General features: G+C 43.5%; 1 protein-coding gene across 2 annotated transcripts in view; it reads right to left on the bottom strand.

Moving 5' to 3' along the window:
- The window catches only part of LOC126519281 (carboxypeptidase D-like), a 58073-nt gene that overhangs the window by 14721 nt on the left and 15514 nt on the right, over positions 1-27838 (bottom strand). For both annotated transcript variants that reach the window (XM_055065488.2, XM_050168910.3), the window contains exons 10-19: positions 26007-26173; positions 23159-23423; positions 22158-22260; positions 20742-21003; positions 18029-18197; positions 15797-15905; positions 11117-11257; positions 7125-7305; positions 2506-2704; positions 1123-1252 (exon numbers count right to left, since the gene is read on the bottom strand). In XM_055065488.2, the coding sequence (XP_054921463.1) occupies positions 1123-1252; positions 2506-2704; positions 7125-7305; positions 11117-11257; positions 15797-15905; positions 18029-18197; positions 20742-21003; positions 22158-22260; positions 23159-23423; positions 26007-26173 (1726 nt within the window). The remainder of the gene's footprint in view (positions 1-1122; positions 1253-2505; positions 2705-7124; positions 7306-11116; positions 11258-15796; positions 15906-18028; positions 18198-20741; positions 21004-22157; positions 22261-23158; positions 23424-26006; positions 26174-27838) is intronic.

The raw sequence follows: 27838 nt of genomic DNA, 5'->3' as shown, positions 1-27838 counted from the left end.
AATGAGAAAAAATAGCTTTTAGAAAACACAAACATATATTCTCATTCCCTCCAAAATAGTCTACGCTCGTTACAATGGACCCGTGTACAACAGACTCTTGGATACAATGGACCATATTTCAGCCTTAGTTAGTTCTATCTATTTTATTAATGGAACGAAGTTTGCTTTTAACGGACCGCGCTACAACGGACTGTCGGCTACAGCGAACAAAATTAGCAGTAATTTTTGTCAAAATTGGGCACATAAAACGGACTTTTGCCGTGTCAACACAGGCTGGCAACTGACTTGCGAGGGTCAGCTAGCAATCGCGGATCAATATCTTCCGCGTGAGGGAGGGAGGAAAGCGGGGCAGAAGTGCGCCCGCATTTGCACGTAAGGCACAGGGGGTATGCGAGGGAAAGAAGGTGGCTGCTGCTCTGGTGGCTGCTGTTAATGGCGCGGCCACGCAGGCGCCATATTTTTTAAGCAGTCTGCAATGTGGACAAAGTACGCGCCCGCGTGGGCACTATATCTTGAAAGCTATCTCCGATGTGAACAAAGTGCGTGCCCGCGTGGGCCCCATCTTAAAAGCGATCTGCAATGTGGACTAAGTGCACCCAGTGCCAGCAGCTTCGTATATGCTATGCTTTCAACGTTTAGTTCGCGTTAAGCGAGAAACAGCACGAAGGTCAATTAGCTCATTGCTGCTGCCGCACTTGCCTTGCTTAATTTGCTATCGCAATTGACGCTTCACCTTTGGGCAAAACTGTGACTTTTTTGTTTGTTTTTTACTTTGGACATTCGTCACTCACTCTTTGCAATAAAGTTGTTAGACATTGCGGCGAAAGTTTCGAAAGTGAGGCGCCTTAGATATTACGGACTTCGGATAAACCGGAGGTTTTCTGTCGGATTATCAGGGTCCGCTGTAACGAGAGTTGACTGTACTATATACTCCACTAGCTGAAAAGCATCAAGTTTACCAGCACCAAGCTTGCTACATGAAGCGTCGCTCAGCTCCTTTACTCTTACATGCCTCATTATTACCCTTGCATCCATTTTTGCTTCACTATAAAATTCTTTTACCGCAGTTCTGCAACCAGAGACATGTGAACGTGATGACTTATTTGGTAACAATTGACTTACCATCAAACATATAGAACAAATTGCTGCCACTAGGGGTGGATTCATTTGCATCACATTTTCCAATAGATGAGTTGGTGACGCCATCAGGATCAAGTATTGGGGCAACATGAATTCTAGCAGAAGCCATAATCTGCAATGAAATGAGAGCAAACAGGCATTACTTCCAAACACAGCTATCATTCTTAGTACATATCTACATTATTTGCATGTCCTGCCTACTTACTCAGATCCCATAATCACTGACTCTGTTGGCAAAGAAAGAATTGTTCTTTTGTTACCATTGGCTACCACTATTAGAAGCCAAAAAATTATGTGACTTTAATCAGACGTTCTAGTGCACAAGCACAAAATGGAAAATCACAAAAGAAATCAGAAAATTATGTACAGCCTTATTCACTAATCAGTAGCCTATTCTCGTTGGTGCTGCAACGAAGTAAACTGTGGGGAAACTTTGGAGAACACGGTGGCAAAGGCCATATTTAATGTTGGTAGACAGCAAAGAATGGTGCAATCGGATCATTTGATGAACGAGATGTCCACATCAATTCTGTTCTACCCTCATGTTATCACACTTATGCTGCTTGAACTTAACTCTGCTAGCTGTTGTGTTCTCTCAATCTGGCCTTTACAAGGGAACCACAATTATGACCGTTAAGTAACTATATTTCACTACAGTACTGTAGGTTCAGGATGTATAGTTGTTGACATGTGTACAGTGGCCTGCATATTTATCTAAATAACTTTTCAAAAATATTCTGCATGTATTACCACTTTGTCTGTGCTAAAAATTTCCATTAGAGCATTTTATATGGATTTAATATGAATTTTACAGGCATGTTATAGTTTGCAATATGAAATTTAAATTTTGCATCAGAAAATATGAAAAAGTACACCACAAATATATCCACAAAAGAACAAGGACAGGTGAAAAAAGTTAAGTAAAATAACTGCTCCTCACCCCATTTTTCATAGTTCAGTTCTTGTCTTCTACACATAATTTTGACGCAACACTCACAAGAACATAACAGCTGACCCCACAACTCCTGTACATAAAGCAGTGACATGTCCTATCTCCTTTCTGATCTCAAAAGCAACCCTCTTGTTTTCTTTTCGTCCACACTTGACCTGTCAACAATGGAACCATACAAGCTGACAGGTGCCCCTATATTATGAGCCGACGGTGGCACAGAGACACAGTACTCAACAGAATATCTAATAGAAAAAGAAGTGTGTCCCTATCTTATTTATGAAAAAAAAAAATATTTTTGACAGGAAAGCAGTGGGAATGGAGAAGGTATCATTCTTCAATGGATGCCACTACGTTTTTAGGATGCAGGCACCTTGATGGCCTACTCCTGCACTCTGTCAGGAGGCAGTGCATACCTGCGTGATGAGGCTGTTGTGCTTGTAGCGGGTGGCCAGTGTGTGGGCCAAGTGGAGGAGCATCTCGGTGGCAGCCAGCTGGAAGCCCCCGGCCAGGCCAGCCTGCAGCCGGATCTCGGGGACACCTGGCCGGTGCACCCGGGGGGTAGCGCCCAGCACCAGGGCAGGCAGGTCCCGCCCGCCTGCACTGCTGCCCAGGCTGCAGGAAATGGTACATGTTCAAAGACCACTTGATCACGCAATTTTCAATGCAAAAGCTCGTATTAAATGGCTCAAGAGGCGGAAAATCTGGCATTGGCAGCTTGACTATCCGATGGTACAAAAAGGCTATGAACCCTTGTCTTTTGGCGGGAGTCACACCCATGACCTTTGGTTTTAATTAAGGCAAATGTAATTAAGGCACAGTTAATTAATATATAATTAAGACACTTGAATCTACAACCTTTGGTGGGCGTTGAATCCACAACCTTTAGTGTTAAGGCACAGTTAATTAGGGCACTCAAACCCACGACCTTTGGTGTTAATTAGGATAAAGTTAATGATGGCACAGTCAATTAAGGTAGAATTATTTAAGGCACTCGAACCCATGACCTTTGATGGAAGTCGGACCCATGACTCTTGGTGTGAATCAAGTCGAAGTTAATTAAGATAGTTAATTAGGGCACTTGGGCCCACTACCTTTGGTATTAACTAAAGCGAATTAGAGGCACCAGGGTGTCTACCAAGCTGGCATTTCCAAATTCCCTGAGTTCTCCAGGTTTTCCCTAAGGGTATTTGCAAAATTCCCTGAGTGATGCAGAACTATGTTTTATGTCAAGATGGGCTGACACCATATCGCCAGATGCTGTAACTCTCTAGTAAGCATATCGAGTCGGACATTCCCAATACGAATAAAACGGAGATGCATACAGAAGGAAATACTTTCGAATATGAGCTCTTCCTATCAACTGATAGCAAGCTCAGTGGTATGAGGCCTGAACTTTCTCACAATTGAGATTCTCTCTGAACAGTTCGTAAGTCAACCTCAACTGTCCTGACATACTCTCATTCCGCGCACGCCGCCTCAGTGTTGTGTTTCACTGCTTTAAAGACACCTGCATCTCCGCATCAGCCAACACTGTTTTTTGAGCTCAAGCTCCTTCAAAACGGCGGCAGCACGCTTCCTTTCCTCTTCATTCTTCAGTGCGTTGGTCCTTTCTGTTCTTGTCCTCCTTCCACCATTCGTTTGCCCCACGGACCATTTGAAGCATCCTCTTGGTCAGTTGCACAGTCCACGTACGATTTTTCAAACTCCCTAGGAGCCGCGAAAACGTGCGAAAAATCGACCAGTTGGAAAAAAATGCATGTGATTCACTGCCCTTAAGGGCTCAAACCGCCACAGGCACATTCGAAAACGCTCTGAAGGCCTGCCGGTACACGTATTAGGCATATCGGTGCTCGCACTGTGACAGGAAATACCGGGTGCATGCATGTATAATTAAGGAATACATACTGTGTCCCGTGGCTTAGCCCCTTCCCACGCTTGTTATGCTTCACAGCAACACTTTTGCGTATGCTTCACCAAGTAACATTTCTGTACAGAGGCGAAGCTGACTTTCGGGAACCGGCATTATGCAACGCTACGTGCTTTTCAAGCTTCTAAGCCAATCGCTAGGACCACAAAGGCAGAGTCCGTGCCATTGCTGACAGCAGCGAATTCTTTCAATAAAAAACACGGCACCCAACGACAAGAAGCTTCATAGTGAATGCCGAAGCAGCTAGGCCAAGCGTTGCCGCAGTGGTGGCTACGGCTGCCAGTGGATCTGCGTGCAAGAGCGCCGGTTCGAGGTGGCAAGGTAATCAAAATGGCAGCGGTGGTGGCTTTGATTAATGCCATTTCGGACCTGCGGTCACGGCAGAACGTCTGGAAAATCGTACGGCGAAGAGTTCTTGCGTCCGAAATTTCAGACGTTCTGATACACTGACTCTACGGTGTACGCGGTGGTGCCGCGAAGCCGTCCAAATTATAGGGAATCCAGAAAGTCGGTCATTGACTGTACACTGGCAAGTCCTCCAGCCGACGACAGGGCATCAAACACGATTCATTACTACTGTCTCTTACTCGAGCAAGCATTACCGCGACTTTCGACAATTTCAATAACATTACAGCTAATTTTCCCTGATAGAGGCACAAATTCCCTGAGTTTTCCCTGAGTTTTTCCAGACTACTCAAAATCCCTGAGAATTCCCGGTTTTCCCGGTTGGTAGACACCCTGGGCACAGTGAAATAAGGTAGAGTTAATTAGGGCACTCGAACCCACAACCTATGTTGGAAGTCGAACCCTCTACTTTTGGTGGGAATCAAACCCACAACCTTGCGTTGTGGCATAATCTCTAACCATTGCGCAGTGGTCGCAATGCTCTCGCTTTCATCCACATAGGGATAACTAAGTGCCCCTTGACTTCTTTGATGAACTAATGCGCTTTGTGTTGCACTCAGTGACGCATTTCAAGAGTGAGAGATAGAGATAGAATGAGAATATTAATGTCTTCCACAATTTGAAGCCATGACTTCAAATATTTCACGCATCTGGTAAAAACATAGAAACGTAGAAACATATCAACATCTGGTGATGCATGCATCAGCAAGCAATCAATTTCATTATCTACAAAAAAGCTTGATTATTTTTGTTCACATTGAACATATACCTGTCTAACAATCAGTGTGGCTAAAGAATGCCTGCGTGTGGTTTCTAGTTTTCTGTTCATGTTTACCGAGCTATGCACACGTGTCGTATGATGTTTTGAGGGTATAAGTGTCCACAAGAAATGGAAATAAATCTGTTGTTGGTGCTGTGTGGTTGTCGAATGTGCCTTTCTGTGGCCCTGTCATTCAGCTTGCACTACAACAAAGTAGAATGTGTCGTACCAACAAGGCCCATATAGCTACCCTCATCAATAACATTGCCTCCTTGCTTTCCTTTCTGCTTCCATTTCAGACAAGTTCCAAGGTACACACTGAGACAGGAACAGTGGCACAGATTCAGCTAGGGCTAATCATGCACTAGCTGCAACACAGTATGCCGCAGTAGGTACTTTGTTATCAAGTGGCTGCATGTACGGATCCAGGGGTCGTCCAGGTTTCCTAACCCCCTCCCCCACTCCTTAACATTTGTCTGTACTGTGAGCGTACAGCGAACTGAACATGAAAAATCCATGAAGTCCCTCTTCCCAGCTGTTACTGTTCTTTTTGCTCTGGAGAAATAATAAAGGTTTAATGATTATTGAAGAAAACATACACAGCTTGCACTAGTGGTGCAAGGCTGGAGTCAACAGCGGAGCTTGTGATCACCTAGATTTTACGTGGCTTGCCTAGGTTGTTTGTAGGTTTTGCAAGGTTATGCTAGGTTTTGCTTGTCTCGGCAGGCAGGAGTTTTCGAGAAGTTGCAGGCCGAGATCGCTTTCTCGGCGACGTCAAGCATTCAGGCACCGACTCCTGCATTGCCTGGACTAAAACTAGGAATCCTTGACTCGGCGTCGCCTGTTCTCAGCCGCAACTTCGGCGCGATGTTCCGGATAAGCTCAGTGGCGACACATCGCTTCTCGCTTGGCAATACGACGCTCTTCCTGGTAAGCCGCTTCTTCTTCGGGCGTCCGGACTTTCTTCGGTCTTCCCATGGCAACAGCACGTATGCACAGAGTAGAGGAGGCGAGAGGTGTGTCGCCGCGACGGCAGTTCCGAGCTTTTACTCGCCTATGACGTCACGACTCCACCCTACGCCCGTAGGGTGCAAGGAGGTTACGTGTCACAGTGTTCTCGCATGTGGTTGCTAGGCAATGCGAGGCGGCACACAGCTAGGCCGAGTATTCTGGTAACGCTCCATGGTGGAACTAAAGCTTAAACAGCTCTGGTGTTAAAACCAGCCAGCATGTAAAGAGCTGATCATCATCAATCACCATTCCAAAGTCAGACCTCCCCCTTGAAAAAAAACCTGAATCCGTGGCCGAGTGGCTGTGACTACACAAAGGGTGTCTCAAGCACAGTATCAAAATGGTTCTTGCTGCAATTTTTGCTCAACTTCGGAGACAACAGTTTCGTTTCAGTACAACTCTAGATTGAGAAAGCTGCAGCAAAACTGTCCCAAACCGCTTCATGTTCAAAAGAGACACCAATTCATTTTCTGGTAATTGTTCCCCATCTCACACATTACCATCAAGCCACCAAGCTATTTCATTGAATGTTTTGAATACAAGCTGCTGTTAATAACTTTGACTGCATCATGAAAACCGATTTCCCCTAAAGCTCGCTACAAAGAATTACTAGTGTTGAAAAACTTAGCACAAGAAGAGACAAACACAACATGAGTGCTATGATTCTCTTCCATACGTCCTTGTCTGTCTTTGTGCTAAATTTTTCTACATGAATCAATACCAACTTGCTCAACTCACACTTCTTATTAAAGAACAAACTTTCCCACCAAATGTTACAGGTAGCACAATGACTTTCCCACATTAAATTTCAAATTATGCTGGCTTTATTATTTCATCAGAACTACCACCCTGACAGTGCTATATGGCCTCTGGCTGTCACACACTGATGGCATGTACATAGTTTCAATATTCTTTTAGAATCCACTTGCCTGTAGAGGTAGGTGGTGTTGGGATACTTGTGGGCGATGTATCTGAGCAGCTGCAGGGCCTCAGCGTAGCTGTGGTACTTGCGCTCGTATGTATCTGGCTCAAGTACCAGCACGAGGCTGGTCCCCTCGCCCGACAACACCGTCACCCGCTCCACCCTCATCTCAAATTCACTTGCAGACGCTGCAAAGGAGAGAGGCGTCAATCAGGACGATGTGCCAAGCAAACACGCTTTGAGATCAACTCATGCCACGGCAACAGGCAACTACCCAGAGCAAGCAAGCTGAGGAACGAAGTAGCAAGCGTTGTGAATCACGATCACAAATTAGGCTTATGGCACAGTTAGATGAGCAGAAAATGACTATAAATACAAAACAAAGAGGACCACTGGGATATATTTGCAAGAAACACTAAGTTTCGGCTTAGCAGAGAAGCTAATTAACAGAACACTCTTTTCAACTGTGCGAAACACAGTGCTCAATATGCTGATGACTCATGCTTTATCGCAATTACAACAAAGTGCAGTTAAACTGTAATTAAAAACCTGTTTTTAATATATTACATACAGACCATTTCAATCATTCAATCAAGCCATTTTCTATGATGATATCACTAAGAAAGGCAGTCAGAAGTGTTGCATGAAAGCCGAAAGTTGTAGTATGTAATCTTCAAGTATCACATGTAATGTACGAGTGCCAGGAGTCAAAGGTAAAAAAGTCATTGCAACTTCCAAGTAAAATAAACAGTTTAATGCAACAGTTCACATTTAAAAATGCTACCTTCTACACAGCTACAAAACTGCAAACTGACAGAGCAGCTCGATACTGTGACTTTTCTGAAATATCAACTCATTCAGGAAGACGGCACGCCCATTTTAGGCAATGGTTCTTGCTACACCATGTCTTTGAAACCTATATCACAACACGTAACAAGCGTGCTCATTTCGCGCAGCATCATGCCAACGTTCATGCAATAGAATTTCATGCACATACCACAGCATGCTAGCTACTCTACACTAGCTAGGGTTAGATTTATCAGTAAATTTTGAATAGCTCTAAACACAATTTCATACACAAATCACAAAACAGCAACTAATTATTTTTAGCGGTTACAGAGAGACTAAACATGGGCTGAAATGAAGATTTCACTTACTTTCAACACCACCACCAGTGCTGCATGTTTTGAGAGATGAAGCACTCTTTTTAGAAATTTGCTAAAAGGGCTGTTAAACTGTGCTCGAACATGAAGATCACAGTACATCACTCAAAGGCAACTGTTTTGTGTGCATGTTTTTGAGTAGTTGTGGTAATTGTAAAGACTCGCGTCATAGTGCAGCACTGCATAGAAGGGTCTCTTCTAGAAAAAGTAAGCAGTTACAAGTACCTTGGTGTTCACTTCTAATCTTTCTTGGGAAACGCACATTAATTACATCATAAACAATGCTAATCGAGCCTTTGGTTATATCAAACGAAACTTGCCTATGATCCCATCAAAGCTAAGACTTTTACTATATAACACATTTGTTTGCTCCAAGTTGGAGTATGCAAACTGTGTGACATGAATGGGTATGCTGCAATGTATTTTTCCTCATGCATTAAATGCATATGTTAAAATGTATATGTATTTTGTTCATAACATTCGTATTTCCTGTTATTTCTGTAGATGTTGTCGAACTACCTTCTGTAATGCCCTACGGGCCTAGAAGGTATTTCAATACAGTCGCCGACCGATTTTACGGACCTCGAGGGGACAGAAAATAGTCCGAAAAATCCGAAAAACTTGTTCGCCCCCCTAAAAATTATGAGGCTTAAAGTGGCTTAAAACAATCTCTAATAACGCCCTTCCTCATACAATGCTTAGAGGCTATCACACTTGCTTGGCTTTGCGCAAGAGTGACGTCACCTCCGTATACAGTCAACAAGAACGTCACCGCGTTAACTGCGTTGGCGATCTCCATTGGCGGAGATCGCCATGGAGATCGAAGAAACGAGCCACGTTACTTCGCACACTTCACATCACTTGGCTCTCGCGAAGGCACAGGAGGTGGCGCCGATCCCACAAATAAACGCACAAAGATGCAACGTCTCCGAGACACACCTGCTGTTGGCACCACATGCAAAATAGCAACCGAAACGAGCCCAAACTTAGCATTACATGATTATGACGATAGTGCTGACCCCCCCCCCACAAAGAAAGAACAAGAAAAAAAACAAAGTGCCGTCTCCTGGAGCGTACTGTCAGCTAAGAAAGAGCAGCCATGGCTTCCAAGACGTAAGAATGACGTACGCATCCCAATCTTGGAGGCTACAAAGTGGGCCACTAGAAGCCAAGCCAGCGGATAATCCAACATGGCGCCCTCCAAGATCGTGTAGCATGACTCGGAATGAACAATTTAATCTGGAAATCGAATTTCGGGGCCTACATTCGTCTGAAAAATCAATCGCGAATTGCATTAGCTCTATGAGAACCCTGACGGTGCATTTATGAAATCCGGAATATCCATCAAATCTGAATTTTTCGAGTTCGAAAAATCCGTCGGCTCTGTAAAGTTGTAAACTAATGCAGAAGTGTGATAATTCAGTAGTTTGGCATTACAAAAAAAGTAATAAATTCACTTCTTGTAAACACATAATCACAAAGAGAAGTCACAGTTACTTGAAAAGTAACAGAAAGCATACACATGAACAAAAAACATATCTTTTCATTTCTGATGAACACAGAAACTCAAATTTAACAGAACAAGAGGGTACCGGAGACGCAGCTTGGTCAATAAATAAATAAAAGGGATCTGATTTGTATGTAGTGTTTTTGGAATGAGCTGATGATGATAATAAGCATGCAGATGACCACATCAACACAGATGCATGTATGAAGAACCTATGGTTTATTGCTAAGAAAATAAATTATGTCAATGGCATAATAACAAGTATAACATGATGAGTCACTATAATGTGGACAGAACACATGTGCAAGCGGCAGCTAAGACCGTGAATAGAGTCCATTCTTTTGAGTGGAGCGCTTGCAGTCCGCAAAAAATGCAGACGTGGAGAACTGAAAAAACAGAAAAGGGTGCCCCGCACTTGCAAAGACGTATGCAACTACGGACACAACAAAGCAACGCAAAGCCACAAATTAGACAACTGCCAGGGAGGCTGACTGGTTCAGCAATTCTGTAAAAAGGTGTCCCAATTATTAGACTAATGCATAAAACTTGCACAAATGACTGCATACTGATAGAAAAAGAAAGAAAAATGATGATGGGGCAAAAGAAAAATAATGCGTTACACTTAACATTTATAGCAGCATAAAGTGCTATACGAAACATTAAATGCTATTCTTGTTCACTTCGCTAACAATATGCGCTTTTGAACAGCAAAAGTACCAGGCCATTCCTGCAGCTGATGGAATGCCAAAGCACGGCCAACAAACGACTAACATAGTCTAGCACTGGTGTGAGTGTCAAATTGTAATCACAAAATAAATTAATGCCAGCAGCTTTAATGTTAGACACAGCAATGAAGCGTTTCTGAAACTTATGCTGACAAAACAACCAAATGTCAATGAAACAGAATGATCAAACAGGGCAAGCAGTCAGTTATTTATGCCTTTTACTTTCTCTCCAGAAGCAGTTAGCCTCAACTTAAGCGCAATGCATGGCTATTCCTGAAGGATGAACCAAGAACCGAAGCACATACCCCACAAGATTGTAGGTCAGGCCACCTATGTAACAATTCTAAAACACAAGCAGAACATGGCGTTACATTTCAACATTGTCTTGCTGTCTTTTACATGCAACATTAAAAAGGGACAGATCACTGACAGCACAGCAGCACATTTGACGTCAGCAGCTGTCTCTACACTCTGTCCAATATCCTGTGATGCATGCTGTTTCTTCTTAATAGGCTCGCCAAAAAAAAAAAAAAAAAAAACTCATTCAATTCAATGTTTCATCATATATGGTGGCTGAGAAAATAATACTGATCAGTGTGCTTACCTGTGAGCACCACCTTTCCAGGAGGTACAGCAAGACAGAAAGCACCACTGGTCGTTTCGATAGGACGTTTGCTTGTATGTACGCCAACTGATGCCTTCGTGAGTGTTGTTCCATACTCATCAGTCACACTGCCATGGACGCCTAACATTAGCAAAGTAAGAAAGAAAATGAGATGACATTGTATCAGTAATCCTGAAAAGGCTGAAAAGGAAGCACGAAGTTCTCATAATCAGAAAACAATGAGACAAAAAGCCCTTCAGTGCCAATCCACTGACAATGTGGTGTCTACAAGAAATACATATTTTTGGTGACACCTGTGACACTACTTCAAATGAGGGCACTGCTTTTGATTACATAGCTTTTTCTATGTCACCGCATCAGTCACCCATTATTTTCTGACTTTCTTTTTCTGATATTATTTCTGATGGCATAATTGCACCATTATTCTGTTGCTGTTTGGCTCTAGATAAGCTTACTTTCCAAATTTGCTTCATTATTAAAACAAAAACAGGACACATGAGCTCGGCACATTTCTAACTCGCTTGTGATTCTTTAAAAATCAGGATCCCTACCTACAGTAAACTTCAATTAATTCGACATCCGTTGACTTGCTTCTTCAGTTAATTCGATCCTGAACGAAGGTCCCTGCCGGCACCCATACATTGTTATGGGCCCAAACTTCCGTTATTTCGATCTCAAAATTGACCTTCGCCGAATAATCTGAACTGTATGTGGTGAAGCAAACAAAAAATGGAAAGGGGGCCATTGTTGCAGGACATAGTACGCATTTTTTAGAAATCACAGGCATGCATGCAACGCCTCAGGTGACAGTACGAGCACCTAGATGCCTAATAAGCACACTGGCAGCCATGCAGAGCTGTTTCTGACGTTGCTGTGGCAATTTGAGTCCTCGTTTCGCCCACCATGCATGTTTCGTATTTGTGGGGACACTCGACTTTCACGCATCCGCTCATATTGTTTTCCCCGCATGGCTTTCGCATCTCATGTAATCCGGCTTTTCTGCAAATCTAAGCGCCGGCGGCAGGTGGTGTGGTTGCATATTAGCATGAGAGATGGTGCGATGATGATGATGTAATGCAGCTTCACCCTTTTCATTGGGCAGGCATGTCAATTGCATGCCTTAGCCATGGGGGAAAAAAAGGAAAAAACAAAAACAAAACATAAATACGCAGAACAATTAACAAATGACCTGCAAGGGGGGAGGGAAACAAAGGGCCATAGTGATGCACACAACTACCAACACTTGAGCATTGCTCCTCTCCAGCATTCAAGGTGCCACTTGGTGAGCATTGCAGCACTGGTGTCGACTGCCCTATTCGTGTCTGCGAAACCCCATGCAACTTTGAGGCTTGTGTTTGCCATTACGGGGCTGCCTAGTTGGTTGCAGTTCAACACCATGTGTTCGATCGTTTCGTCTGCACTTTTGCATGTGCAGCACAACACACTAGTCACAGCACTGTCATACATTTTCGCACACACGTGTCCAAAGGACTCCTGCCCTCGCCTCGAACATCAGTGCGCTTCCCAAGCTGTTGTTGTACAAGCACACAGTGGCAACGCTGCATTTGTGTTGACGGTATAGGGCAAGTGTTGGCTTGTCCTCTTGTCGTTGTTGCTACCTGCATCCCTCCTCTTCAGTTACCCGTCGGCACATGTCGTGTGCGTAAGCCTGTCCGCCCTCTGAATTCAGCTGTTCCTTGAAAAAACCAAACAGCTTCTCCAATTGGTAGACATGCCTCACCCACGCCGTACGAAGGCATCTGACAGTCAAATGTTCGAATACACGTTGTGCTCATCGATCTCACTTCACGAAAAGCAGGCGCCTGCGAAATGTCAGCTTACTGGCCGTCTCCTGCGCTTCAAAGCACGACCACTCCATGTCCCCTTGCACTGCTTCATTAGCCACTTTCCCATGACAGCCGAGCACAACACGTCCCACCTCCACTTGCCGCCGCTCAAGCCATCCACAGGTGCTGGTGGACAGACAAACAACAGCGTTAGAAAATGACAGATTGGGTACGTGCACGAGTTTCCATAACTCTCGTACCGTGACGTACCGATTACAGCCCCACAAAGAAATGGCAACGCAATATGCACTGGGCCCCGAGTCCAGTGAGGCGAAGTTTTTCGTCATGGATGTCGTACATATCTGCTGCCGTGGACAGCTGCACACCAAGATGTTTGTACACAGATTGGCGGATCAGCTGCTCTCTATCCAAGGCCACCGAGATGTCACCTGTCGAGTCACCCGCAAATTGTACCACCGCAGTCTTTTTGGCGCTCAAGCGAAGCCCTAGACCAGAGATCTCCAACTGGCAGATATTTAGCAAGGCTTGAAGGCCCCGTGCACATTCTTCCATCACCACTAGGTCATCCGCAAAAGCCAAGGCCGGCAGTTTGTTGTTCTCGTCTACCCCTGTTGTACCTGAGGCGGAAGCTGAGGCCCGAGTTCAAAAGCTTTCTCTCAATGATGGAAACATAAATGATGTACAGCAGTGATGACAGCAGGCAACCTTGACGAAGACCTTTGACCATTGTGACAGGCTCGGATTCAACAGCTCCAAAGTGCGCTGTGACGCTGTTCCTCATATACAAACATTGGACTATTGACAAGAACGCTTCCGGCAGACCCAAAGTGGCAAGGCAATGAAACAGAGGTGCGTGTGGTACATTGACATATGGCTTCTCGACATCAAGGAAACAGCATAGCAGAGACCGTCCCTCACACCTAGCAATTTCCACACACTGAGTGAGGATAAAGATATCCTCCAGTCGGTGACACGAATGAAAGCCGTTCTGTAATCCTGTCAGCAGGTGCTTTAGCCTCTACCCAGGCACTGATCCACTCCTTTAGTACTCGGGCGAACAACCGGTAAGGAATGCTTGTGACCGTGATCAGTCGTAGCTTTGGAGAAACTCTGTCTTGCCTCCTTGCTTGAGGATAAACGTTATGCGACCAGCGCTGCACTGCTAATGCCACCTAACGGTGGAATAACTCGGGTGCAAAAGCGAATAGCCTGTTCCTCTTTGGCATGGGGTCGGCCAGCTGCGTGGACATTTCGCGCATTCACCGGCCATTCACGGGACCGTCCTGCAAAAGGCTTGGGAGCAGGACACTGAAATGGACGAACACGATCGTTCGAACGTGCCACTGTTCGCATCACTGTTGTGGGGAGTCGTCCCCTGCGTCGTCGCGGTCGCGTCGAGAGCCAGCATAGACACGGGAGAAGCGCACTACGCCCTCTCCCGCTTCACCCTAGCTCTCGCGAGGCACGCGCACCCTTCCTCCCCGACTTGCGGGAAGGGAGCTGACGGGCGAGGAGGACATTCCCCTAGCCAAGGTGAAAAGGTACAAAACAGCGCCATCGGGGGAGACCCTCTCTCTCTGACGCTGGACCCCTAACCTGCCGGACTGGAGTAGCTGCTGCAACCCGTAAGTGACCTCGTTTGCCTGATTGTCCCAGGCAACGAGGACAGCTTATTATTGCTTATTACAGAGAGGACGCCCCTCTGCCAGTGTTCTTTATTGCTGGTAGCAATAAACATTGTTACAGTTGACACCGCTGGTTGCCTTATTCGTTCAAACCCGACGTTGCCGCGATTCCCGCGCTACAGGTTGGGGAGTACCACGGAGCGACTGTGTGGGGCTAGATCCGGAGCTTGCCTTCAGCCCTAGCCGCACGCAGAGTGGACCCCCACACTGTACACACGATCAGGGTCCACAATGGAGGCGAACATATTCGCTCGCTATCCGGTCGCGGTGAGTCGGACTTCCTCAATTTGTTGCACACCCATTGGCATATTCCATTGGTAATCATCTGGCTGGCTAGGTTGGTGTAAAAAAGCACAATAAATGCCCTTGTGTTCGTTTGCACTACTGTGTTGGCATTCCTTTGTCCCAAGCGCACATTTGAGACCCCACATATTCAGACCGTTAATGGGGACTAGTATGTGTTCCTTAATTATACACACGTGCCGTCCACAGAGAAGCGAAGAAAAGCCATCTGTGGTTTGGGAAACCTAGTGAAAGGGAATGTGGTAAGACGAAAATACTCAGAAAGTTGAGAGGACATTTAATGCCAACAAAAGAGCTGGGGTATATTTAAATTTCTGAAGGCCTGCCAGTAAACTTACTAGGCGTCTCGGTGCTCGTAGTGTGACTGAAGATGGCGCATGTACGAGTGTAAATTAAGGAACATGTGCTATGTCCCATAACAGTAGCACCTCTTAGCACCTGGTATGGTTCACCACATAACATTACTGTATTGCAATGAAGCTAACAATAAGGGCAAATACTGCCAATTAAATTAATGGCATGTTTCGACGTATTTTTTTTCTGCTTTTTGTTTAATTCAACCAGTGCCACTGGTCTCATCAGGATCTAATTCATGAAAGTCGACTGTCTATGTCTTGGAACAAACTGCGTGATTGGCATATTATACAAATTACTTTCACTTGATTCTATTCTTTTCTCATCATTCATTACTCACAAACAGCTGATTCCATTGGTAATAAAGACAGGGCACCATTCAGCCCTTTGACGAAGCGTATTCAAAACGAAAGGATTTAGAATAAAAACGTTACATTCTACTGGCCCCGAAAACCGAATGAAAAAGTGCACCATGCCAACTCCAGTACAGAGAGAAGCAACTGTCTCACTTGTCTTTGCAGCTTCCAGGAATTCAAGAAGAGGGTGCAGTGTGTGCATCCAAAGCTTGGGAATTTCCTTTCTGGCAGGGAAGTCACAGCAGTCCAGAAGCACAGATGCCTGCATGACAAGTGAGCTTATGGGATCATGTTTACAAAGGTCACACAAACAATAATGTAAGACATATTTCTCAATAAATTTTCATTTCACTTATCGAAGACGGAATGGGAAGTATGTAGATTTGAACTATAAAGAACTTAGTGCCCTTCCACTCTGTGAAGACGGATGACCAGTGAAGCTGTGTATGTGGGCACCTTAATGGCAAACTGCACCTCCGCCGCGGGTCGGCCCAGTATTGCACTATCTTCGGGATCGGCCCACGTATGGAGAATGCTTAACAACTGCTTCTCCTCTACTGCGGCTCGGCCCGGCATTGCACTATCTTGGGGATCGGCTCATGTATGGGGAGTGTTTAACGGCTGCTTTACTTTCGTCACGGGACAGCCCGGTATTGCACTATCATCAAGATCGACCCAAGTATGGGGAGTGCTTAATGCCTGCTTCACTTCCACCATGCGTCAGCCCAGTATTATACTACGTATCTTCGGAATCGGCCCAAGTATGGGGAGTGCTTAACACCTGCATCACCTTCAGCGTAGGTCGGCATTGCACTATATTAGAAGTATTTTTCTGCACGCCGACACGATAGTGGGGGAAGTAGGCCTTAACAGCTGCGCTGTAAAAATGTAAGCCGAAATCTAGTTGCAATATGTTGACCAACGTTCTCATTCTAACACTCTGTTCAGACACTCAAAACAAAAAATAGACTTCCGTCACCATATAGAGAATTCCTAGAGAATGTGTTAAAGCCTTCTCAGGAATTAGCTTCTGCTGAATGGCTGTAGTGCTGAATGACTGAAGCAACAGGAATGGATAAGGTAGTTAAACTGCTATGAAAAGCACCAATTCACTGGGTATTAATGGCAGCAACACATTCTATGGCCCCTCCAATATAGGCCAAAAAATACCACACTCCTGCAACTTCTAAACAAACTTCTAAAACATAATGTGCCACTGAAAAGTAGGCTCACTGTAGGTAAGCAGGAGCTACAGTCATAAAACTTTTTAATATTGTTTTGCTTGCTTGTAAAGAATTGGACATTTGTAAAACTCATCCTGTTTAGAAACTCTATAGTTATAAAATGTTTCTTGACCTCAAAGCAATATAGCCACTTACACAACTGTACACAAAAAAAGTATACTGCAGATGATAAGTAACCACAGTAATAGAATTCTCTATTGGTATGCTTGCATATTTTGTCATACGTAAATTACTCCGATCACTTCCACTGCATCAGCCTATCGGGCACTATCTTTAGAGATCTCTCTTTAGAGATTCTACTTGTAGGAATGGGAGCTATAATACCTGATTGGCCACATTATGGCACGTATTACTGCCAAGTACCAGATGGCACAACTATAACTATTACAATTACCAAGAAGAGTCTCTCAACAGTCAGAAGTACCTGACAAAGTTGATAAACAGCATAATGAAATATATTCAAGAAAAGTTCACATCCACCCGAAAATAGCTCTAGGTTGCTTGCTGTGTGCTCCCACATTTTTGGCATCAGGAGGTCAGGGTGTGCAAACCTACCCAACAAATTTCAGTTAGCTTTGCAAGGCCTGATTCTGCAATGTATGTTCGTCTCAACTTGTCTCCGGCATGGACCTAGCTTTCAGAAGATCCTACCACCAGAGATGCTGAGTCAAATGTCTTTTTTATTCCCTGGCACACTCTGTAAAAGCAACATTTCCTTGTCACCGTTAGCTAGCTTTCTAGCTGTTAGTTTGGTATACAAGTTTATTACACACTTTTGCATCAACATGTGCCATTTACTTTGTTCCTGTGAGCACAGCTTACAGAACTGGCTAACAACATTGTGCATCTGCAATCACAGAGCAGGGAGTGCTCACTACTAAGTAACTGCAACCAACATCTTCAGGTCTCACACTGAGAAACCATAAGAATCTGCACACAGCAACACAATCCAAATAAATGGAGTCCCAATTAGCTTTTTACTATTCTTATAGTGTTGGCAAATCCGTACTATATCTTAGACAAGAACCACTAATTAAAACTGGCATAAGGCAGCATCTTAACAGCCATTATGTCACATGGAGACGATAATACATCCACCAAAGAATGTGGTATGTCCTCTGTAGTATGAAATCAGATTTACCATTAGAGTACCATGCTTGTTGTAGGCATACTGGAGCAAAGAGCCGTCATGAACAGGTCTCAGCTCTTTTCCACACTTGGACAGAGGCACGTACTTGCGGAAGCCAGCTATGAGGCCATCCATAGTCATGTTGTCCAGCAGGCCACTATTTGTATCATTCAGCGCAATTCTGCACACCACACCAATATGAACTGGTTATTTCATAGTTACAACATTAGTGAGGCTTCACTGTTAAAAGCTGGCTACGTAATAACTATGTACGCACAGCAAATCTTCTCTAAAGCAATGGTGCTGAAATTATCAAAGACAATATAATCAAATTACCAGGACCAGCGCTTGTCCCGTCTTCTTCCTTTCTCGTTCATGTTTTTAGCACTGTTTTCTACGATGGACATTACATTTGTAAGCACGTATGTAGTACTGCATTAATGAATGGCTGCAAAGAAAAGACAGTCTTTTCCTGCGAAGTGTAACAATAAACTGCATTTCTTGCAGAAAAAGAAAGCTGCACAAAGCCACATGTGATTCCAGTTATTTTTTTTTTATTCACACATTTATGCCTCTATGCTCGACAATATAAAAAAGACAGACAGATACAGACAAAAAGACAGACAGATACAGGTTTTCTTTCTTTCTTTTTTTTTTACATATTTATCCACAATGCTTCAAAACACAAACTATAACGGTACAGGAAATGTCTTCCACATTGAAATTATTATAGTTTTATTTTTTCTATTGACCCTTTTCGCGGAGCAATTTGTTCTAAAGAAACGAGATGGCACTTTCGGTGACGTGCCGCATGTAGCCTCAACGAGAACGCACAAATAGGAAACCACTATTGCTTCCACCTGGCTTCCGCACGATCAGCTGTCGGAAATGCAACGGAGTTTTCGTTAATGCACTGTGCTCTAATCATGCTCAATTGAATCATGTGGATTGAAGACCTGTGCTGTAGCTGGCTGCAAAAATAGTGACTGTGGACCACTGCTGTTTGTGGACCACAGCTGCAACTGTCCGTATGTGTTACCGGCACTTCGAGATGCATGGCTTTCCTCGAGGATACAGAAATTTGCTAATCTGCTAACATTGTAACGCTAACCTTCAAAAAAGGGTGCTTCAGCCATGGAACATCGGCAAGCGTGAGTACCGCTCGTTAAAACAATGACAAAGGGAGTAGCGCCGCTTCCTGTCATAACACGTTTCGCGCACAGTATAAACACACATCTACTTCAACTGGCACGGATACTTACACCCACTCCATTGCCAATGTGTCAATGAGTGAATGGGCGCCCACTTGAATATAAGCGCACCATATATTGTGGGGATGCGTGACTCTCACGCCTCCCCTGAAATCTAGTTTTCCCGCATAGCTCGTCTCCTGCAGGGCGGCTTTGCCCGCCGCGTGGCCTGGCGCCCGCGGCAGTCGGAGTGGTTGAAGCGCAGTGCGAGAGATGGCGCTAGTGTTGCGCTGCGGTGGGGTTACTTAGGCGCGGGAAAGAAAGCTTCTTGGTCTTGAGCGGCGGGCTGACGAACGCGCCGGAAGTACCGCGTGCGCGCGCCAATCCATGCTTCTGCGAGACCGTCTCGTGTGGCCGCCTTGGAACGCGCCACCGTTGGCGTGACTGTACACGTGAACGACCAGGCGTTGGGATCCAGCATGGGGCGAACATATTCGCTCGCTATGCGGTCGTCGCGGTGAGTCAGACTTCTAGATTTGTCGCGCGCCCATCGGCATGTTTTGGGGATAGCAACTCGGCTAGCTGGAATTGATCTATGAAAGGTGCAATAAATGCCCTTGTGATTGTTTGCACTACTGTGTTGTCGTTCCTTTGTCCCAAGAGTACGGAGGAGAACCCCGTATCTCCCACAATATGCACAATAAATGACGGACTACACCGATAGTGCACAAATGGTCGAAGTTGAATGTTTCGTGATTGTCCACAAGAGTAAGCGAGCTACTAGCGATAATAAATCTTTGCTACAAGGTATTACAAGGTACAAAACAGCTACATTTAAAGCCTTGCATGAAGAAAGAACAAACCTATCGGAAGTGAGCACACCCACAAGAGATCAGGCAGAAGATAATCACATAGTGACTGCACCAAGAAAGTCAGAAATGTGGCAAGCAGCTGCTTCAAAATATTCACCAAATAAAGAACAACGAGCGAAACACACTAATCCTGATTCAATTCATGAGCGGAAAGTATGGACATCTTGGAATATATATTTAGCCTCGCTTTTAAAACAATCACCATACATGCTACTCGCGCCGTTCGGACATAGCTTAATCAACTCCGAAAGCGCATTCACGTGTTCTCTGAAGCTTTGGTAAAAGCTTTGTTTCGTCTACCCAGTCACCGTCTATGATATCTCCCAAAACAGTGGTTTGCTAAGCTGCACCGGCATTATGCAAACCCACCGTAAACACAGAGGCAATGGAGGCAGTTGAGGCAAGCAATGGACGCGTCACCACGTGATCAAACATGGCAGCGTTCATGGGATTGCTGCGAAAAGGGTCAATAATTTCCTGCCTAACCGTGCACTTTGTACACCATGTTCAGGTAAAGCTTTCTGCTTTTCTTCTGACTATTCTGAGCATTCTTTATCACTTATTTGACTTCTTTCTGAGATAGCTATCTAGCTACCTACTGTTGGCCCAGCGTTATCTCGCCATGCTCTTCAACGCCACCAAAGCAAATCTTTTGGAGCTCACCTGACACCAACACCTCCTGTGTCGAGGACAAGACCTGCCACATAGTGTGACACGCTCAGGCCCTCTTTGACGGCTTCCACAATGGGGAATTGGCCAGTGAACTCATTGCCAAAACGGTCCTCCATATTTAGCTCTTCCGACAGTTGAGAGTCGCATATGCCCTCCTCAGAGTGGCTGAAACCTGCTTTGTCCACTGAGGGGACGATGTGCACCACCACTTTCTCCAGAAGGTCAACTATGCGCTGGGATCTTAGCTTATAGCCTGCACAAAACAAGCACAACTATGAGTACCGACCATTTCGTCAACCTAGGTGGGTAATGGAAGAGCCACAAAATAAGGCACATTTAGCTGCCATGTTTCTAATAATCGAGTTTAAAAGCCAGTAAAATTGCCACAAGTTACAGACAGTGACCATGTTCCACAGCATTGAAAGTGGTCAAAATCATCAATCCAGAGTAAGACACTGTACACTGTAAGATAATGCCTCCTAAGTTCTGCTATGTCACGATAGATCAAAAATTATGAAATACACAATAAAATTACAACATATAATGTCACAACCCTCCTTTTTCCATATTTGTTTTTTCACAATGCCACAGACCTTTCAATTTCACTGCATGAACAGTAAGAAAGAAAAATCATGCTGGAATATTATTTGATAGCTAATTAAGTAGGAGCATATCTGCTTGGAAATGAACTAACTCTTAAAGGGCGTGCTTGCAACATTGATCCAGCAGGACAGGCAAAAAAGGTTTTGTGAAAAAGCGAGCCAAAATATTGACATGTGGACTCGTTTATCTTTTTCGAGTGAGTGCTTTTCACCATCTAACAAATTTTATCGCTCAGCGCAGGGCACGCCTGCATGTATCAGAAGTTTCTGGAATGTTATCGATGGTTCCATCCCCGGTCTGTTGTCAGCGAACCTTCTGTAATCTGATTGCATGTATGTGCGACGCCAATGGTGTATAACTTACTGGAAGGCACGCGGGCACCAGCGATTACTCTGAAATGTTCGATGGCACGTGTATAAAAGCCGACGCGCTTGACCGGCAGATCAGATTTCGACGATCGTCGACTGTGTTCAGCACTATCGTTGTGCTTTAAGTGTAGCCTGCTTTTGTGGGCACAGGCTTCAACCAGTAAAGGTTAGTTTCGTCATTCACAGTATCGCTACTGTGTTCTTTACCATTACTACTATGTGACAATATGCCCAATGAAAATTGCACCAACATGAATGTTTATGTAATGCACAATGATGAGCAAAGTGCAGCGCTGACATGATGATATGCCCAGACCACCATTTGCTGCCCCCTTTTTTTTTTGAGATCCCAAGACACTTTATTACACAACTGAATCTGACACTAGCTCCTGGGGGAAAGGGTGGTTAGATACATGCAACTAGTGCAAGATGTTACCTGTGACAAGGTGCCTGGCCAGGCGAATCAACATCTCCCTTCCTGCAGGGCGTCCTCCATTGAGGCCTCCAATGAGTACGACCTCTGGCTTCATTTTTTTGCTCTACAGTATGCATCATGGAGGAGAAAAAAAGAAATTGTATTATGTAAAAGAAAACAAAACAAACTAGATTCCTCGCATTGTGACCACTTTTCTCTTTTCATTTGGAGCTGCATGTTTATGCTATGCACAGCTTTGATTAGCCTAAATGCTGAGAACAGGGCAGTATGTTGAACAAGTTGGTAAGTGTGCATTAATTGCACAGTGCACGAGCGGCGGGACAAGGAATCATGAAAGAATGTGCAGGAAGAAAAGCACCACCTGTTAAGCCTGAGCTTTCAATGCCACCTTTTCTGAGCTACAATACTGTGAATGTTTTTAACTCTGAAAGGCATAAACCAGTAGCTATGTAACTGGTAACGCTGCTTTTAACATGACACATCTTGTCAAAGTTGAGAGTATTTTCACTTTCTTAGACTTTTGATAAGCTCACCAACTGCACTTGTTCAGCTGCAGGTGAAGTTAACAATGACAGCAACATCAATCATGTTGCTTCATAAACATGCTTATCCACTCTATGATATGAACCATACAAATAGAGTTAAAACAGCAAGCATTTGTACAGTTCCATGGAGTGAAATGTTTATGTGAACTGGACTTTGGAAGACTATTCCTATACTAATTTATTGCTTTCTACTAGAGTTAATGCTGTTGTGCAGTTTATTGAAAACACAATACACAGACACTGCCACTAACATAATTCATCACAACTCCACAATAAAATCTTATTCTGTACAAAATATTCAAAAAGCAGACGGATGGAATCAGGCAAAGGGCTTACGATATAGTGGATTATACTATGTTCTATAAGTATAAGCAAAACTCCTGCAGTTTGTAGTGAACCCAGGCCACAATTTATGAATGATAATTACAGCAATGAGGACAAGCCAGGTTGTCTTACCGGCACCGTGATTCGCAGGAACTGGAGTGCAGTTTCACCAGGTGGGCCAAAGCTGTCCTTGACCTCAACAATGTCAGAGTAGTTTTGACGCAGCTGCATCAACAGGTTGGTAAGTTCATCAGCACCCAGATACTTGGGTTCTCCATTTTCACCAATAAGGAAGTCATGCTCCCTTGACCACTTGGCGTAGCGGCGGTCAACGGTGAAATTTACCCACGTTGCGTTGCCTTCCACAACAGTCACCCGTTGTACTGGCAGAGGAAAACTGAACAGAAACAAGAGTAAAGTGTAGGTTCACCAAGAGCGCCACGCAACTAACTTCTGAGCCAACAAGGAATTTTGACTCAATATGTTGAGTACAGTGCTGGGAAGTATCGAAGATACATGTATCTTAGATGCTATCTTAGATACTCTTTGGGTATCATGCTATGTCTGACAAGATGTGTATCAGTATCTGTATTTCCGATACATGAAAGAATGTATAATGTATCTTAAGATACAAGATATTGCTATCGCAACACAAACATTCAGCCAACTATAAACGTTGGCTGAACTCCACTTTTCAAGCTGATACTGCTGCCACTAAGCCACCTGAATTTCCACAAGAAGAAAGGGGGTTAACCGAGGGGCCCGATTTTTATTAGTCATATCAGAAGAGCGGTAGCCCCGCAGTAGTTTAATTGGTAGAGCATCGCACACGTAATGCGAAGGTTGTGGGATCGTTCCCCACCTGCGGCAAGTTGTTTTTTTATCTTCTTTCATTTCCATTAATGTATCATTTCTTTATTTCATTTATTAAGCACAAGTAATTTTCCCTATGTTGTCCTTGGTGCCAGTGTTCGTTGGCTTCTTCTGATATGAGTGAATTTCCACAGGCACTCAGTTTTCTATTATCTGACCTTAACAGGTAGGTTGACAATAATTCATGCTTAAATGTCATAGCTATTAGTTATGCTGCCTGTATCATGTTTCTACATATTCACTGAGATTTTGTTATACGGAACTGCCTTTCTATTTTACTTAAATATATTTTTCTTTTTCTTTAGCTCACCCTTAAATTTCTTACTGTTACAAATCACCAGGTAATCGGAGCTATAAGTGGCAGTAGTGTTAATAGCGGTGGTATCCTGTGACGCTTTGTGCCACTGCAATATGTATGAAACGCTTTTGGGCTGCACAAATTTTCTCGTAAAGGAAAACCCTAAGAAGATTGCACGTAAATGAATATATTGCTAACGAACACTTTACACCAGCAGATAAGCAAAAATGAAAGGTCATTGCAGCTTTATCTGCTCTCTGTATACACAATGTGTCAAGAAAACGTCTCTACCAGCATTATTGCAGGTAAAACTTCACAGTGGTATTTGTGCCATCGTGCAGAGGCTTCTTAGTGACGTTCTTGTAATTAGATGGTGACCTGCTAGCTGGTAGGCGAGCAGAGCACCGACTAGAATTACGAAAGCTACAGGCTAAAACTGCTGACAGCGTAGCATATAAAGAGCTTTCATGTTGAGTAGCTAAAGCAACCCCAATAAATTGTTTCGGAATAAAAACATTACACTTTGAGCAAGAAAGACAAATATTTTGAGATACTAACAGACATTTCATTCAAATAAAACAAAGTTGGTCAGAGTTAAGAAATTTCGAAGCAAACATTTTGTGCATATGCGTTTGCTGCTACATTATATAGATCCATGATACGAAATTTGCTAATGTATCAAAGAAGGTACAAATGGAAAGTATCATATCGGATACAATAATCGTGGTAGTACCTTGTATCATATCATGATACAAGTGTTAAGTATCGTTGCCCAGCCCTGCCAATACTGTGTGTTAGTGGAACCTCAGTGGAACACTAACACAAGGTAAATAAGCTGCCAGATATAAAACCAGATCATCCCCATCAGGTCACAGACACTACATACCAACAACGCAGAACTTTGAGTTCACAAGAACTTAGATTATAGAAACTTCAATCAAATGTATTCATTAAAAATTATGAGGTTTTACATACCAAAATGACGATCTGATTATGAGGCATAATGCAGTATGCCTCAGAACTCTAGAAATTTGGGCAAGCATATGTATGCTAATCACACGAGATTTAATAGTATTGTCATAAAAATGATTATAGAGTCCTCAGTTCTTTATTGAGTTGCACAAATTAATGCCAATGTTCATAGATGTGCAATATGCAATGTGTAATCTTCACAAAGGAATAACTCACATACAGCATCATGTGCTTTCTGTGCACACGTATCAATACTAAGTACATATCAAAACCTATGGGAAGTGTACAATGCACACAGACGAACCCATGATTTTCTTTATAAATGCTATGGCTAAACTGCTAAATGTTATGGCAAAAAGAATTAAAATTGTGTTCACTATGCAATTGTCCCTCTTTTGTGTACAGATTTGAGGACATCATGGCATTCAAGGAACTTCAATTCAATGGTAGATACTGTCATAGGGAACACACTGTGTTTTGCATTACAAATAAAAATGGCACCACTATTCTGTTGCAGTGAATTTTTTTTTTTTTTCTGGTGTCAACACAGATGATGCATCCTTCTGATATAGTATGAATGAAACAGCCAAGTAATGCACTCAAACGAGGCTCAAGACTGCTTGCTAGCTGAGAAATGGAGCACAAAACAAAAACAAAGACAAGAGAAGCGACTGGACAAGCACCATCAATTGCCACATCTGTGCAAAATTTGGGTAAAAATGAGCTATCTATTTAACTGTAAAAGTTACATATATGTGTTGCTTCGATTGATGCAATGTTCAGTATGCATTAAAAGTATAATGTGAAAAGGCCCCTTCACTAGACAGGCAACCATACCTATCAACGTAAGCTCGGACAGAGTAGGTCGCAGGCATGAGAAGACGCCAGAAGTCTCCATCCACAGCTGAACGCACGTCATGATGAATGCCAAGAACGTGGACTGTGGCATTGGGCACTGGCAGCCCATCTTGATCCTTGACAAATCCCTTCACGCCCTGGTGAACCTGCAAGCATTTTGCCAAGAACACCGCTACATACAAGCAACACATAATCTCCTGCAAAACATGGCGTCATAATGCAGAGGGCCAATCATGTAAGTGGCTCACTAATTGACATACTGTGAAGGCAGCTTATAACATACTCCACCATAGCCACACAAGTGCCTACCATATGTGGCGTTGCCACAATAACCACTGTGTATAACACATTTCAATGCCATTACCATACTTACCAACCTGTTAGCTCTAAAAGTTGTAGCAATCCACGGACACCACACATGAAATAGGGAGGGCTGAATAGCAAGCTTCTGTTTTAAAGTCTCATCTGAGGACTTTAAAACATTAAATTATTGTGTCATATATAAGCACTTAATTGACAATGATTTGCTCCTAGACGCCACACACAAGCTGCAGCAAACTTCGAAAAGCACGAACCACCGACAAGTGACATGCTGTTTTTAGATCGCGTTGACTTTTTTAATGACACTGCTACTGCTTACTTTGCCCACACCAGGAAATTGTCAGAATAAGCTTGCTCCTTGCAGGTACACCCTCTGGTGTCCTTTCACAATCAGAAGACTTTCAAGGGTATGGTCACAGACCAATCTGTAAAACTTTACCATGAGTAGAATCGCAATCATATAATTGTAGAACGAGTTGGAATTCATAAAATTTACAAAGAATTTGGGAGAGTTGGTAGGTATGCATCACGTGTGACGGGCACGTCGTCTATAGGTTTGCGTGGATATCAGGCTCTTTCCTTCTTCAAAGTGAATAGTTTCAAAGTGAATTTCAAAGTGAATAGTTTGGCAGCAGCTCAAGGTGCAAAGATGCTTCATTTCACAGAGTGCCTTATTTGCAAGGTACTGTAAATATAGATACTACCACATAGAATTACAATTTGTTTCACATGTGTGGGTAAAGAAGGGGAAAGCATTTTGTCCTCTAGAAACATTCATGGTCAGTTAGTATAACCTAAGAGTGCAATAACAATTACACCTTGATGATAATTTGTACACATATGCACATACGCTATGCCAATGTACGAAATATTTACACAGCCAAGTCTGTTTGTTGTAATTAAGTTTTATGTTGCAGTACTGTCACTATCCAGCTGCTGTTTCTATGCAAAATGTGCTTTTTATCATATTCTTTCTGTGAAATGAAGACAGGGTCACTGATTGAGTTGTATATGATGCAAGCAGTAATGTTCGCATTGCTGTGGTGGCTGGTGTTTTATTTAGAATGCATGATGATGTGCTAGAAATAGAGACTACATGTAAGCCACTTGACTCTATTGCAATGGCTGACTACTATTGTTTTCTTCATAAGTTTGCCCAATAAACAGTTAATGCTTCTTCGGTTCATTGTAATTTGCTGCCTTCCTGCTAGCATTCCATTGTGCCTACATGGCAATAATTAGTCCTGTTTTACAGAAGGTTAACAGTTGAGGTCAGAGTGCTTACTGCCATATGGCACAAACATGTACTACATATTCACAATCAACCTAGAAACAGTACGGCAGCATTAAATAAGCTACATGATCAAAGCATCTTTTAACAGCATCAAGACCATATACTATAAGTGAAAAGGTTCGATAGCAATAGGACAAAGTAGCCTTCACATTATAGACTTGAAGCAGCCATCACATTATAGACTTTACGCAGCCAT

The sequence above is a fragment of the Dermacentor andersoni genome, chromosome 3 (assembly GCF_023375885.2).
Source record: "Dermacentor andersoni chromosome 3, qqDerAnde1_hic_scaffold, whole genome shotgun sequence".
NCBI lineage: Eukaryota > Metazoa > Arthropoda > Arachnida > Ixodida > Ixodidae > Dermacentor > Dermacentor andersoni.
This window is presented reverse-complemented; position numbering and strand designations above follow the sequence as displayed.